Genomic DNA, 15309 nt, shown 5'->3' on the forward strand with positions numbered 1-15309 from the left:
TCTGTGTTTTGTGACCTTCATCAAAAGTGCAAGCCCAGGTTGTGGTAAAGTGAACTTTTCTAATATTGAGTTTTAATAAGAAAAAATATACATATATTTAGGGGAAAAAAATAAGATATACTCTAAAGACAGACTCCTATTCCGTGAGTGTTTAGTCGGATGCTCCAAAGCAGAGACACAAATCCGAGTGCCACCTCGTCCAGGTGTGGGTTAAAGGTAGGTCCAATGGGCCCTTTTGTCACCCAGGATCAGGGGTATTTGATTACGTGACACCGCAGTGAATATGAAGCAGGACGGGGAAGGAGAGCTGCTGCCGCCGAGCTGCGTGCTGCATCTAGACATTACGGTGAGGACACCTTTTTACCCAGAGAGTCTCCAGGTAAAAAAGTGCTCTCCGGTGATTGACGGGTAGGAGACGCGACGCACCTGGGGGGGTGTGGGGTGGTGGTGGGGGACCACGAGAGCAAAGCGGAGGAACAGACCGGATTATTTCATGAGCCACCCGGCACAGGTATGGGTGCGAGAGGTCGAGAGGAATATTAAGGTAAGTCAGTTCATGTGGGTGCTCTTTCGAGTATAAGGGAAGTGGGCTATGAAGTACAGGGCAGGTGATGGCGATCGGCCCCTCGCCTCGTTTTATTCATGGCCGTGACTTCTAAACGACCCAGTGGCTCGTTTCGTTTTGGGGGGAAAAATACAGAAGAGATCATGCTTCGATATTCCATGAATAGGGGGTCATTAGTTATATCGAAACTTTTCTTGGAAATTTAAATTCGCAGTCGACACAAGAGCAACCTTACAATGGAGGGAGAAACGTTTGGCTGCTTGCAGCTTTTGAACACTGATCCACGCTGTTCATTCATTCTATGGGTTCTTCCTGAGGAAGTAGTGGAAGTTAGAATTGTATGCACATGTGGATGCCCATCACCATCAGGTTGTCATCCAAATGTCTAATTTTAACACATAGGAAGAAACTATATACGTTTATTGTGGGTCTGCAGCAAGACCACAAATGAGCAAAATACCTCAACTTGTGGGTTATCAATGGAAAGTCTCATAGAGCATTTAAAAGACGCTGTTATTTAGTAGTTTGAGATACATAAGAATGAAATGGACAGTTCTGGGATTCTGCCAGTTTCAGCGCTTTGAACAATTTCCCTCTTAAAAAGCAGTAGTCAGTCATAAATTCACGCCCTTCAGTTGTGGAGAGACAATGTGAGATCACTCTGTACAGGTCAAACTTTAACAATGCCAGAACGATGAATAAGCATTATTCTATATCCATCAATTCATCAGGACGTCTATGGAGCTGTGTGGTCCCAACATGAGTGAGAGCGGAGGCTCCCTGTGCCAGGTGAAGCAGCTTCCCTGCCACAGCGTCCCCCTTTGCCGCCTGCAGGCCAGCGGACACCACGTGCACGCCCTCCCCCTCGTCAGCCACCAGCCGTGGGTCGACCCCCCAGTCCCGGCCGTCCTCTCCAGCCCGGCCGTGGCCGTCCGACACAGGGGGAACGGAGCCGCGGCGGCCAGCCGCAGCGGCCCGGAGTGTGCGGCCTCCAGATTGGGAGAGGAGGCAGCGCTGGCCCGGGGTGTCTCCACAGGGATGGTGGTGGTGACAGGAGGAGGGGGTTACTTTGGCTTCAGGCTGGGGCGAGAGCTGGCCCGTCAGGGGGTGTCGGTGATCCTTCTGGACATGAACAAGCCTCCCTGTGACGTCCCTGATGGAGCGATCTTCTATCAGGTATGGGGCAGTGGAGAGGGACCTGACTATGTCATGCTGTGTCCTTCTCATGTCATGCTGTGTCCTTCTCTTTATGTAACAGAGAGCTATGTTTCTATATTTCCAGTTTGCCCTGTTTTAAACCCAATAACTTTGCCCTGAACTAGATACTTTAGCTCTAACCAATACTCTTCCAGGACACACAACAGTTGTGGTTATTCCACTGTCCCTCCACTGGTAATTTTTTTATTTTTTTTTTTTAAATTTCCCCCCTTCAGGTTCCTCACCACATGGTGACAAAGAGCCATCTAAAGTGAAGGCCTAATACCTGCCTTATGGTTTGATTGATGAACATCCCACTTGGTGAAAAAAACTGCCATTTTTGTCACTCGCTTGGATCTTCAGAAATCATCTTCTCATCAAGTCCTACATCAGAAATATACAGAACTTTATAGGTGTATTCACCTTCACATAGTTAGTGAAAATTAGTAGAATCTGACAGAAAATAGCCATCTAATGAACCTTTCAAGTTTTTTTTTTCAGTTATTCATTTTCAATTAGATAACCCCAACACTTATAAACTAATTTTCTTTTACTTATCTTCCTTCAAGTCCCATAGGGAATTTTTAAAAAAAATTTCACTTAAATTTCAGTTTTCTAATCTTGTTTTGTTTTGGTTTTATATGTCGTAAGATGCATATTTTTAAAAGTGTGAACTTTTTTTATGGTACTTGAGCAGAGGTTATAGTAAGCTCTTTATTTTTATGTCTTTTATTTCATGTTTAACTTTGCAAATAAAGAAAACTCAAACTGAAACCAGCTGTAAATTCACCACGGCTGACCGACGCGTGGGACCCCATATTCGCTGTCTCGCAATAAATGTGAAAGTTTTCATTTATTTCTTGCTTTTCAATGTCTGCCTCTCTGCAGTGAAAACTGGCGCAGTTCCGCTCGCAGCAATACAGTGCGTTTTACTTCTGGGCTTGGTTTGGGATAAGTTACTTGAAACACTCAGTGCGATACTTGCGCTCGTCCGCACAGACTTGAAAATGTCTGTTAGTGTTTCCCTTGCGTCAGCCAGCGTCAGCGTGTTCCCCAGGTTAGTCCGCGTGCCGGCTGGACACAGACACAGGTGAGTGATCGGCCTCAGAGCGCCAGCTGCTGACAGGGTCAGAGAGGGAGGAGACATGATTCAGGTTTCACCTGCAGGCCCCATGGCACACTTACCTTAATTATAACTGTCCTTTCATGTGGTAGTTATTGAATCACACCACCATATGTACTAAAATGCAGGGCTCCCAACCTGGTGTTGTGTTGAGAATATACGATAAGTGTACTACTTGTGTTAATAACAAAGCACAGTAAGTGTTAAAATCAATACTTTATTAACAGTCGACCATATTCTGTCTTCTCTTATGGATTAATTGTTTAAATAACTGAAGGTCATTCTTCTTTTCTCTTTCTGACAGAGTGACATTCGAGACTACCCTTCCCTCTATAAAGTGTGTGAAGGGGTCGACTGTATATTCCACACAGCGTCTTATGGCATGTCCGGACCAGAGCAGGTGACTTCTCTTCATGTCTTCTTCGGCATCTTCTCACCACTTGATCATTCAAACAAAAGAGACAAAGAGAGGATTTTCATGGAATAATAAAGGGCTGCAAGTTCTGGACTGCTGAAAATCTGCTTCATATTATCTATTATCTATTATCTATCCAGAACACGCCCTGAAAAGCGAAGATTTTAAAAAAGAAATGCTAGTCTCTTGAGAAGAGATTTATAATTAAACAACAGCCCATGTGGATTTCTTCTTACATCTTAACATCATCAGACTCATTATGGACAGTTTTTAAAAAAAGGATCAAACTCGATGCAGCAGAACAAGATATAATGTCTTTTTTATTCCACACATTCTTACTCCCTTGTCAAAACCTCGCACTTATATTACCCACGATGCAAACTTGGCTGCAGACAGTTGGGTGGGAGATTCAGGTGTGTTATGCTAGTAGCGGCCAATGTGGCCTCAAGCCTCTAGCCCGAAGCAGAGCAGAGGGTCGGGCTACAGAGGTCTGGTGAACCCACGTCTTTCTAACTCCACAGCCTTAGATTTTTTATCACATTTTCAAACTTGTAGTCGTCAGACCCGGCCGACGCTAAAATCCCAGCATGTCAGATTTCGTGCAGCTCAAGGCACAAAAGGCTTTATGCAACTTTTTTTGCTCATACACTGTAGTACTCCTGTGAACAGACACTGATGTATAAAATCAGTGACGTCCCCCTTTAAGTCAGGCCTTTGTCATTGAGCGTTTTGGTTTTGTTCACAGACAAGTGTAAATAAATATACACTACAGCGACGAACCTCCCTGAAACGCTCAGTGCTCCACCAGTTAAGCAATTAATCAATCACACCTCACTACAATTAGTCTTTTGTTTGTGCACTTAATTTTTGTGTGTGTGAGAGAGACTGCAAGTAATGATCTCTGTCAGGTGCGATCATCCAGCATGACGACAAACCAGTGCTGGTTTAATTACTGTAGGGATTTGTGTTATCATGGTAAGTACCTAGCCGAGACATACTTAAGCTCATTATATAAGCTATAGGGTATAGTTAAGAAGGGACATTTTTCTGTCTTTCTCTTTGTCTCCAGTTGAGGAAAGAGCAGGTGGAGTCAGTCAACGTTGGGGGGACTAATAATGTTATAAACGGTAAGAATACATGCAACAATTATCATTCTCAGCACCAAGCATTTCGTATGCACTGTGATAAAAAAAAATTAAAGAATTTCTGATCATCATTTGGACACTGATAATGCTTAAGATCCGCTAATAATGTGATTCCAATGTAAACTAGAAAATACGCTAAGTAGAGCGCAGGAAAACAAACAAACAGACAAACTAAGAAAGAAACAAATACGGGTGATCGCCTCACCCGTATTTGTGACTAAATCCACAGTTCTCCCTCTGTGCAAAAATGTATTCCAAAGTTTATCTGTAGTTTATAAGAGGCTTCGACCGTCTGAGTTAGACAAATCAAATAGTTTTATTCAGAATAGTTTTAACGAAAAGTTGCTCAGGTTTTTAGAACTATATTCCTTATGTATTATACTATCTTTCCACAGAAGATCAGTGAGAAAACAGTGCCCAAGTACTTAAACTTTGGACGATATCCACTTGGTTTGATAAATCCACACTGTTGAAGCCTTATACTACCTTCAGATAAACTCTGGAATACATCTTTGCACAGAGGGAAAACTGTGGATTGTGTCCCCATCGATTACATTGGAAGCACATTAGGAAAGTTGATATTTAATCTGCACACCCCTGTGTAAAAACCTTCATTGTGCCAGCATTTTAAGGTAAAATTGAAGTGTTATAACTTTGCGGTTTTGCTGTTCTGTGTGATCTGCCTTCTTTCAGTGTGTAAGGAGAGGAGCATCCCCCGGCTGGTGTACACCAGTACCATCAACGTGGTGTTTAATGGAAAACCAATCGAGGATGGTGATGAGGCTTCGGTGCCGCATGTGCCCCCCAACGTGGTGCGTGAAAGAAATATGATCAACCACGGCATCGCTGATGTCAGATTTTTAGCCATAAATCATTCTAAATGTCGCTTCCACTAATTTAGCACCAAAAGTTGGGATGAGCTGTATGTTTCTTTCTGTCCCAGCACATTGACCACTACTCCAGGACCAAAGCGATTGCAGAGCAGATGGTCCTCTCAGCCAACGGATGCTCCCTAAAAGGTGTGAAATGATCAGTGTGCGTAATGACGGTGCCATCACAGGACTACGTGAAAAGGGTGCAATCACGGGAGACCGCGACCCTATCTCTTCGTCTCTGTGCAAAACATTTTTTGCGTGGTTGTTTGAAATAGCGACAGAGAGAGACTGAAGCGATGGTAGCCACGGAAACTTAGTGTGCAATCCAATAGAACAGTGACATGAGTTTAAATTTAGAGCCGGACAGATCAGTACCAAACAGTGCAGCAGTCATGTGACTCTAAAATGTCAATAACACACACACACACACACACACACACACACACACACACACACACACACACACACACACACACACACACACACACACACACAAGCAATACTAGCAAACTTCTAATGCATCCTAATGGGTTTTATGTTTGACTGCATGCTTTACATTAACAGGTGTGAAGCCTCTCGTTCCGTCCTTCAGTGTAACTCTACACCCTATGATAGACCATCACCTTTTCACATTCAGTTAAACTTAGGGCAAAGGACATATCTCATTATATACTGAAGGTTAAAGTTCATGCATCTGCTGCAGGAGGATGTGGTTTAGGTTTTTTTCCACTGTCTGAAAGGCTGAAAGCCGTGGTGCCATGAAGACACCTCAGCAGTGGTGGAAATGAACAAAATACATTCAGTTGAGTACTCTACTTATTAAATTTTTGAGGTAGTTGTACTTATACTACTTTATACTTCTACGCTGAAACATGTCAGTGGACAATATTGTACTTTTTATAACCACTAGATTGATTTGACAACTATAGTTAGTTTTCAGATTAAGATTTTCCATAAAAAAAAACATACGATGATAAGCTTATAAAATACAATGTATGTTAAAAGACCAGTGGTTTCCATCCTTAGTAACTATGTACAAAAAAACAGTTGGGGCCCCTTGTCGCATATTTTAGGTGTGACTGAATGATGGTTGCACTTAAATACAAGCCTCAAAGAGCTACAACTATCCAATAGTTCAAAAAAAGTAAAGATTAGAAATAAACTTTTAGAAAAATTAATACAAATTTGTGAAGCATTACTCTGTTACTTCTCTCTTTAGTGCTTCAGTGTTAACTATCAAATAATGTAATATATCATCATGCATGGTATCACTCACAGAAAGTCTGAAAGAGCTTTTATATGGGTAGCTAGCTGACCTGATACACTATTAGATACATAATGAAAAAAGAGAAATACTATAGAGTACACTGATATTAACCACTGTCAACATGTTTGCCAACATCTCTCTTCGCCCATTACGTTGCCTCATGTTTCAGAAAAATTCATTAATGCATAGGTTCAGTGAAGGTTTGTATTCTGTCTCGTGAAGGTGGAGAACTGCTGCGGACCTGCGTCCTGCGACCCTGTGGCATCTACGGACCAGAGGAGAGGAGACATCTTCACAGAGTGATGGTGAGGGGACTGACACAAACAAAAACTTCTATATTGTCATATGATAGAGATTAAATCCTTTTGTGTCGGCACGGGATGAAATAGACATCTTGCAGTGTCTGAGGCCTCCACGGCAGAATGTGGTCCAGCCTGAAGTGTTTACATTATTGATGGAGCTCTCCAGGCATCCAGTTACAACTGCCTTTTCTTCCAGTCTTTTCTGTATGAGGTAGCAGTTCTGGGTTTATTGACTTTTATTATTCTGTAGGTTGCCTTCAACCAAATTCTCTAGTCTGGAGTTAATCTGGTAAGCTATGGTTGTAATTTGACTGCAGTAGCTCCTCTTTGGAGTGCTGAAGAGCTATGCTAACAATAAACATCCCTGGATGTGAAAGGATAACATGAATTATGTTGTTTCTTGTATTAAAATGGTTTCTGTTCAGGAGCAAAACTTAAATTTTAGCTTTGACAAAAGATGAAGGCAAGGTGGGAAAATGTTCCCTGTCATAAATGACCTATTACAAGAACACTGTGACTCCGTGCAAGTTGATTTTTATAGCCTAACATACTGGCATGAATTTCACCCAATAGTTGCCTTGAAGATAGGAAACAAATCTACAAATGTTTGCTTTCAAAGAGATGAACGGTAATAACCAAATGCTATAAAACATGCAAGGCTCATTAAAGTCTGATTTTAAGGTTGATTCACATCAATTATTAGAAAAAATGTTAAAATCAGAAACAAAAAACATGTGGCCATGAAATACATTGAAAAGGAATTAAAAGTGACGCGCATGGCTCATGAAAAATTCTCACCACAAAACAAACAACACGAGAAAATCAAACTGTCCGGTTTTTCTCCCCCATCTCTCTTTGTCTCAGGTGAACGTGGAGCGTCGGCTGTTCAGTTTCAGGTTCGGGGACCCCCAGGCCAGGATGAACTGGGTACACGTAGACAACCTGGTGCTGGCTCACACGCTGGCAGCTGAGGCTCTCACACTGAGGAGGAGCTGCGTTGCTGTGAGTCACACCGTCCACCGCAGGACAAACACCCACAGTTTCAAATACTCAAAGACCACAATGAAAAAAAATCAGACATAACAGATTATTCTGAAATCTTTTTGTCTTTACCGTGGTTATATTTAACTGAAGGCTGCCAGGGTGGAGATCAAATACTGGATCAGTCATCAGCTACTATGATCACTTTCATAGTTTAAATTAAGATGATATCCAACGTTTCATTGTTAACACATTCATTTCTGTTTTTCTACAGAGTGGACAGGCCTATTTCATTAATGATGGAGTTTCAGTCAATCTGTTTGAGTGGTTGACACCTTTGGTGAGTTAAAGGATAAGGCTGGTGATAATCTATGTTTTCCTTATTGTCCAAAAATCCCGCAGAGACGACAAAACCAATGATTAATTGATTCTACTAACAGGCTTATTTCTCTGTGCCATAGATCTTCATAGTTGTCCAAAAACTGAAAAAAACACATCAGAGAGCCACACCTTTCACTGAGTAACATGAACATGAACGTGGGCACTGTAGTTTATTTGATGCACTGTTTGTAGTTGCATCCTGGTGCTGGAAATATTCACTAGAGCACAAAATGTGTATTAATCCGCAGCCAAAAATAGTCCCCATCAAAAGCGCTATTTACGCCTTTTTGAGTAACAATTGCTAAGAAACTACAGTGCCCAGCTGTTTAAGAGAATTACTGAGCCTTTTAGAGACATGAAACTATGTATCTGTGACCAGTTTTTAAAGATTTACATCTTCAGTAGGAATAAAAGGGGCTCGGGGCCGAGGGCTACTGACAGTGTATGTCTGTATTAGTTGGAAAGTAGGTGGAAAGTATTGAGGGAAAACCGAAACATTGTTTGTTGTGGCCTTTACATTGGATTTGCTGAGGATAAGGAAAAAATAGAATAACGCTACCCTTATCCTATAAAATGTAAAAGTCATTTACAGTTAAAATTGAAATGTATTTAGTCAGAACCAGGTGGAATTTACTTCTCCTTGTTTTGTATAACTTTTCCGTTGCAGTTTGAAAAGCTGGGCTACAGCAGACCGTTGATAAATCTGCCTGTTTCATTGGTCTATTCAGCAGGTAGCACATCTCTTCCTCACAGTTGTGCTTCTTTTAGATATCCTTTATACCGTATTGGTTTAAAAACATTACAAGTTGTTATTACCACTAACTCCCTGTATATTTATCCTCTATTTCAAGCCATCCTGGTGGAATACTTGCACGTAGTTCTAAGACCGGTGATAAAAGTGCCTCTCCTTTTTACCAGAAGTGAGGTAATTATGCTTCCTCCTGTCTTTCTCTTTAAGGGTTTCTTTTGCTTCTCTGGCTTTGAATGGATTCTGGAGATCCCGCCTTCTCCGCTCTTGAGCGTGTTTTTAATTCAGTTTTTAAAATGTCATACTGCAGCTGAAGTATTAGTTTTGGATACCCGGGGAATAAAAAAGGAAAAAAGGAAAAGAAAGAAAAAACGGAAAGATTCTGTAACTCAGAAGCTCTATCAGTTGTCTGACCTGAATGAACCCTGTTGGAGATACATTGTAGACCGGGAAGCTGTGACTCTGTGGAGTTGAAAGTGATACATTGTGGAGCTGTGTGTGAACATATGCATGCATGCCTAAATGAAAGTATCTGTCTTGTGTGATTAGGCTACCTGCTCACTAATGAGTAGATTCTTGTTTAAGTCTCTCTCACAACAGTGAAGACAGACTTCATTAAGACGGGTATTTTCCTATCAGTCTCCCCCCTCCTCCCTTCGCTGACGCTATCTCTTGTGCATGAATTATAGAAAACCAAAGTGAGCCTTGAAAGAAATGAAAGGATATTGGCAGATGACGAAATCTCAAAGTTCTCACCGTCACTGTAGGACCCTTTAACACTATTGTACTATGGTCTGTGGCACTATTGAAAAACACAGTAATCATGCTGTATCAGGCTGAGGGTCTTTCTGATGCATCTTAAGGAGCCTCCGTTGTGGGCTGTAAGGTCCTCATGAATGTGTGATGAGGCAGAAACCAAAGCTGAGCGCCGTGGGTCTGCACCCGGGGCTCATTCTGTCTGACAGCTGCTGGCTGGGGGATCGATGATTGTTCTGTGAATAAAACATAAACTGCCGTCGGTCAGAACAGGAAGTTCAAGATGAAGTTCACAGGAAGTGACCTCAGTACAGTGGCTGTTGCCATGGTGAGCGAAGTCCGGCAACCTCTCGGCCGGGCTCAAGTGATCCTGCCAACTCTCAAGTTAAACCATCGCGTGACCTGCAGAGGACTTTTTCCTCTCATACATAAATTCCACCTCTGCGAACGCATGGAGAAAGATGCAGTTTCAAGTGTCAAATCAAAATGTAAACACTGCAGAAAGCTGCATCAAGGGGTCAATGCTCAACTTTCTTCATCTTGAAGTGTTCAAAAAGCTTTAAGGATAAGTCTGATGATATTCTATGTTATTCATAGTGTCAAAAAAAAAACCACCAAAAAATCAAAACCAACATGGGACTCATCCTACAAAAAAAGTACAGTTTGTGTATCCCCAGCCATGTATATGTCTTACTCCTTTGTGCTAGAAAGCTTCATTTTTGTACAAAACCTGTTAAAAACACATAAATGAACCACAATGTTGCGCTGTGTGACATTGTACTTCATTGCGATCCACTATTTTTATTCATAAAACTGTAACAAACCAATGCAAATATCTGATTCATCATCCAGTGTTAGGTACAAAACTACTACCTAGTGAAGCACCAAAAAGAATATTTCCTTATTACAGAAATTAGTATGGAGTTCATTATCAGAGTTTTGCAATGCAAACTGTATAACTTATTTATTAGTTTAGTTTGCATAGAAGACTAATTTTAACTTGTTCCTGGCCGGGTGTTAAAAAGTCATCCAACGTTACTACCACATCAGCAACATTACAAGCTACGTCGACCTTTATTGAACATCTTCTGTGTCATCATCTGTGTCTGTGAGTTTTTTAATGCTGATTTGTTTCGCATGAGGGAAAACTGGAGGAAGTAAAAAGCTACAGCTACCAGAGGGAGATATATATAGTCAGGATATATGATCAGGTCAGGTCATACAGTTCGTGCTTATAGTGTTTCTAAATATAACATTACACTGGTAGATCAATAAACAGCTATGCATGAGTCATACAGGAGAGCTCTGAAGATCTTCCGTAAAAGTTGTGTGCTGATTGAGACAGTTTTAGATCATAACAGAAGAAGAACTGACTCATGTGGGAGCTTTAAAGAACTCTTCTTGTCTCAACGGGGTCTGTTTGAGCTCTTCCATCTATCTAACTGTCTGCGTGTACTTCACATGCAGACACCTTATCCCCAGGCAGTAAGAAGCTGCGGTAACCGGGGGCTTCCCTCAGTCACAGGCTATCAGGATTAAAACCAAGCTTGCCAAATGGAGGTTAATCTGGACCATTAGCCTGACAGAATGACCTTTCAGTTGGTCTTTTGGCCCTGACGTCCCTGTAGCAGCTGAAGGAGCTTCTTGAGATGAAATTTATCTGATATTATAAATGCCTCGTCTTCCATTGCAGGTGAGGAACATTGCTGTGAGCCACACTTTCAAGATCGACAAGGCCCACCGGGAGCTGGGTTACTGTCCACAGCGCTACAGCCTGGCGGACTCGGTGGAACAGTACCTAAAGTCCCAACAGCCTTGCTCCACCTCACCTCTTTTCAGCCTTTGCTGGACCGCCCAGTTGCCCCGGCACCTTGTCCCGCTACTGCTCGTGGGTCTCAGCTTGGTGCTACTAATGTTATCCTGCCTACTCTGTCAGATCTAAACAGTTTGGTCTGCTGGGTGGATAGCTGCTGCATTGTAATTTAAAACAAGTCACTTCACTTGTTTGTTAGGATATTAATTGTTTCGCTTATATTTTTGTCTCCTAAAGTCATTGTGGATTCTCACCACAGGTCACCGATGCAGTAAAATATGTCCTAAAATAAGTTTTCAGAATGTCAAGTTATGTAATTTCCTTTGATTAAGTACATGTACTATCTCCCCTCCGCCTTTTCGATGTTGGTATATGTGTGTGTAATTTCAATAAGATGAAACTACAAAGCTGCTGAAAAGTATTAAACCTGAGTTGTGTTGTCTACAGTTGAAGTTACTATGATTTCATTAAAAGGAAGAAAAAAAAATCTAACTTTGTATTACAAATATTTTAATTTTGATTGATTGTGTTTAAAGCATGCTATGATAAAGATTTTTTGAGATTGACACATCTTTAGATTTTAATTAGTATTTAACTGGTAATTTTGTACACTTTTAGAAATAAAAACATTAACAATGAATGCCAGTGAACATTTTATATCTACAATAAGCAAATTAATTTATGTTCCCTATGTCCTCTAATCAAGTAAAAAATTTAGGATGGAAAATAATAATATTTGGTTGAAAGGTGCTAGTCAAGGCAGCATGGCATGTGTGGGGGTAAATTGGTGTCTTTGTGCGCATGAAGGCTGCCACAAGGGGGCGCACTTGCACTGATTTTCCCAGCGGTGTGTACCGTGTGTAGCAGGAAAGTGGGCCAAGGTGGCACGTAGGTGTCATATGTTTCGCGTTTCCACGTGTGTGTGTAGACATGGAGATTCTGACGTGTTTTTGTCCCTTTCCTGAGACAGATCCAGAAAAATTGAGTCCTGCTGGCAGCGGTGGGATTCGAACCCACGCCATCGAAATGACTGGAGCCTAAATCCAGCGCCTTAGACCACTCGGCCACGCTACCGCCGGGAAACGGTAGCAATATTTAGTCATTATAATTACGAGGTTCTGTGCTCTCGCTCTGTGGTTTGGATATTTTCTTACACTCTCCTCTTGTGTTCGTATTATTTTTTATTAAAATACTTAACGTCTCAGGTCTGTCGGTTACGTATACCGTGACACTGCAGGACTGTAGCTAGTGGACTTTCAAATTCGTGTGAACAGGATTATACCTTTCACAGAATTTAAAACATTCAATGTAAAATTATGTATATTTAATAAATCATTTAGAAGGATTTCATTGATTATTTTACTTAAGTAAAGCAGAAAGATGTAAAAATACATAATAAGTAAATGTCCTGCATTAAAAAGTAATACGTTGCGCATGTATGCACACACGTACATATATGTGCACAAATTTATCTGTGAAATATCTGTGAAAATTTCATTTAAGAGAAACAGAGACAACAAAATACATTTAATGGATGAATTGTTAAACGGAAACATAAAAGAAAACTACCAGTGGTGTACAATTTGTCCAAAATTACTTAGATAAGAACTTAAGACTTTTGGCGAAATACAAATAAAATAAAATAAAATAAAATTGTTGTTTTGAAAAATCCTCCATGGGACAAAAAAGTCCATAAATGGTCCCCACATCTTTTCAAATCATGCCATTACCATTTTTTGTGCTTGTTTTTCTTCTTTCTTTCTTTTCCCTCTTGCTTATGTTTTTTATGTTTGACGTACAGTATATTCAGTACAGAATAAATATAATAGTAATCCATCAGATATACAGCAGAATCACAGGGTTACATAATTACATATTAATATAACATTGGATTATTATTATGGATGCACTCATTTGTACGCCAAAATTCAATGTTGTAGCAGGTCAAGGAGAAACTAATTTCAACTATTTTATATGCTGTTAGGTAGTTCAGCTTACTGCAATCATAGCTGATAAAGTCATTATAGATTTGGTGTATAAAAGCCCAATCCGCAAAGTCACTTGTAACTTCAGCTGTCCGTTAAATGTGGAGTAAAAAGTATAATTTCTCTCCTCCCCTCTACGAGGTAGCATGACAAAACTCAAGTACCCCAGACTTTTCAGTAGCCCACTGTCAAGTACTGGTCACATTCCACCACAGTCAAACACTTGACATTGTCCCTTAAAAAGGTAACTGATCATATCTAATTTGGGATACAAAAAAAAAAATGATTTGATGCCAACCAGTGATTGTGCAAATCGCTGTTCTCTCAATATAGTAAGAGAGAACATCATGAGCGTGCACAGACGGTCACAGTCGATGTGCACTTCTGGCCGGCTGGCAGAGCTCCAGGGGCGGTCGGGGAGAGAGGAATGTGTGGAGGATTTGCCCTGCGTTGGGGTCAATTAGACACAGTCTCCATTTGTAACAGTGGCCTTACTCTCGCCACCTCCTCTGTCCTCTCAACAGCAGCTGGTTTCATTGGTGTCATCTGTTGCCCTTAGCAACAAAGCACGGACAAAGTCCCATCGCAGTAATTTCTGCTTAACTGACGATGTTACCTTGTTGCATTTGTCAGATCTCTGACCAAATATCGACAGGTGCCCCTTATCGCCATCACTTTCTGAACAGGCACCATTTATAAGGGGTATATGAGCTGTAATTAATGTGTTTTTTAATGGTAAGGCTACACTCTGACAGATGGCGCCTTATCAGAAAGATTATTACTTCTGCTTTGTAATTGTTGATTTGTAGTTTGCTAATTTAGTTTCTCTGCGATCAGTTTCGGCTACTGCTACCCAAGCTAGCCAGGAGACTAGCTGTCTGAGGCTAATGTGTTGCTAATACAACAAATTTACCAACTGTTCGCTTATTTACTGTTATATTGTTCTTTTTTTTTTACTTTTTCTGTGTGTTTCTGTGTGTAAATTCATTGAGCCAATAACGGTGTTACTACCTACAGGGACTAAAGTTCTAATCTGCTTTCAGTCATGGTTGCTTTTGGCGACACCTGTGGCCACTAGCGGTAACACCAGGTGCAGTTCAAATCCAGTGAAAACTCTCTTTGAACAGCAGCTTCGTCAAGTAGTGTATCCGCTTTCACTGCAGCCAAACAGACTTACATTGTCTCAAAAAAAAAAAAGTGAGTCACTGACGATTTCAGATTTTCATAGTGCACATGGCACAATTTGTTTTCCAAATCAAAATACAGGTAACACATGCTGCCTTGTTTCTTGTGAATCCCTGGTGCATTTGAAGGCTTTGCATCCAGTGTAGAAATGCAGGACCCTGCCACTAACAATGAAGACCACTTTATAGAGAAGTCATTATATAATATGAATACACTGAATGGCTATTGCTGAAAAAATGACAACCATAAATAATAAATGGACTTTGTTTGCATGACATGATCTCTCACTGATGATTCTCTCTTCCTGCCATGTGGCACAATCTAATCTAATCTATACTTTTGTGAATCCAGTTACTTACTATATTAACTGACTTTTACAATATGTTTGTTCTAACTCAGACCTCTGCTGTTTGCTTTGCTGATGCCTATGTAAGATTATGTGCGTTTGCTTATGGTCTTGCCAAGACCTGTCCCTCCAGGTGAGCTTGGTATGCAATCCCCTTGTTCGGAGGTTTAATGGATTTGGGGCTAGTTGAAAGTAGGGTGGGGAAATCTCAGTTATGTAAAACCT

At 40.9% G+C, this 15309-nt stretch overlaps 1 protein-coding gene and 1 non-coding gene across 2 annotated transcripts; one reads left to right on the forward strand and one right to left on the reverse strand.

Annotated features, from left to right (window-relative positions):
• The first annotated feature begins 297 nt into the window (after window positions 1-297).
• sdr42e2 (short chain dehydrogenase/reductase family 42E, member 2) lies at window positions 298-11928 on the forward strand. Its single transcript, XM_040123676.1, has 12 exons — window positions 298-346; window positions 1297-1741; window positions 3190-3285; window positions 4370-4427; window positions 5139-5257; window positions 5389-5464; window positions 6810-6892; window positions 7754-7891; window positions 8145-8210; window positions 8919-8982; window positions 9103-9176; window positions 11449-11928. The coding sequence occupies exons 2-12, from the start codon at window positions 1304-1306 to the stop codon at window positions 11695-11697; spliced, it is 1461 nt and encodes a 486-aa protein (XP_039979610.1). The 5' UTR covers window positions 298-346; window positions 1297-1303; the 3' UTR covers window positions 11698-11928.
• Window positions 11929-12560: 632 nt separating this feature from the next.
• On the reverse strand, window positions 12561-12642 carry trnal-uag. The gene has a single exon. It is a non-coding gene; the product is annotated as a tRNA-Leu (tRNA).
• Window positions 12643-15309: the final 2667 nt, after the last annotated feature.

This window comes from Xiphias gladius, chromosome 3 (assembly GCF_016859285.1).
Source record: "Xiphias gladius isolate SHS-SW01 ecotype Sanya breed wild chromosome 3, ASM1685928v1, whole genome shotgun sequence".
NCBI classification, from domain to species: Eukaryota; Metazoa; Chordata; class Actinopteri; order Istiophoriformes; family Xiphiidae; genus Xiphias; species Xiphias gladius.

What these genes read in the sequence shown, in the direction of transcription:
- sdr42e2 (XM_040123676.1), top strand. Translation starts at nt 1,304, where the DNA reads ATGGAGCTGTGTGGTCCCAACATGAGTGAGAGCGGAGGCTCCCTGTGC. An exon ending in CAACGGATGCTCCCTAAAAG is followed by an intron (nt 5,465 to 6,809) that starts GTGTGAAATGAT and finishes TGTCTCGTGAAG; the next exon opens with GTGGAGAACTGCTGCGGACC. An exon ending in TGAGGAGGAGCTGCGTTGCT is followed by an intron (nt 7,892 to 8,144) that starts GTGAGTCACACC and finishes GTTTTTCTACAG; the next exon opens with AGTGGACAGGCCTATTTCAT.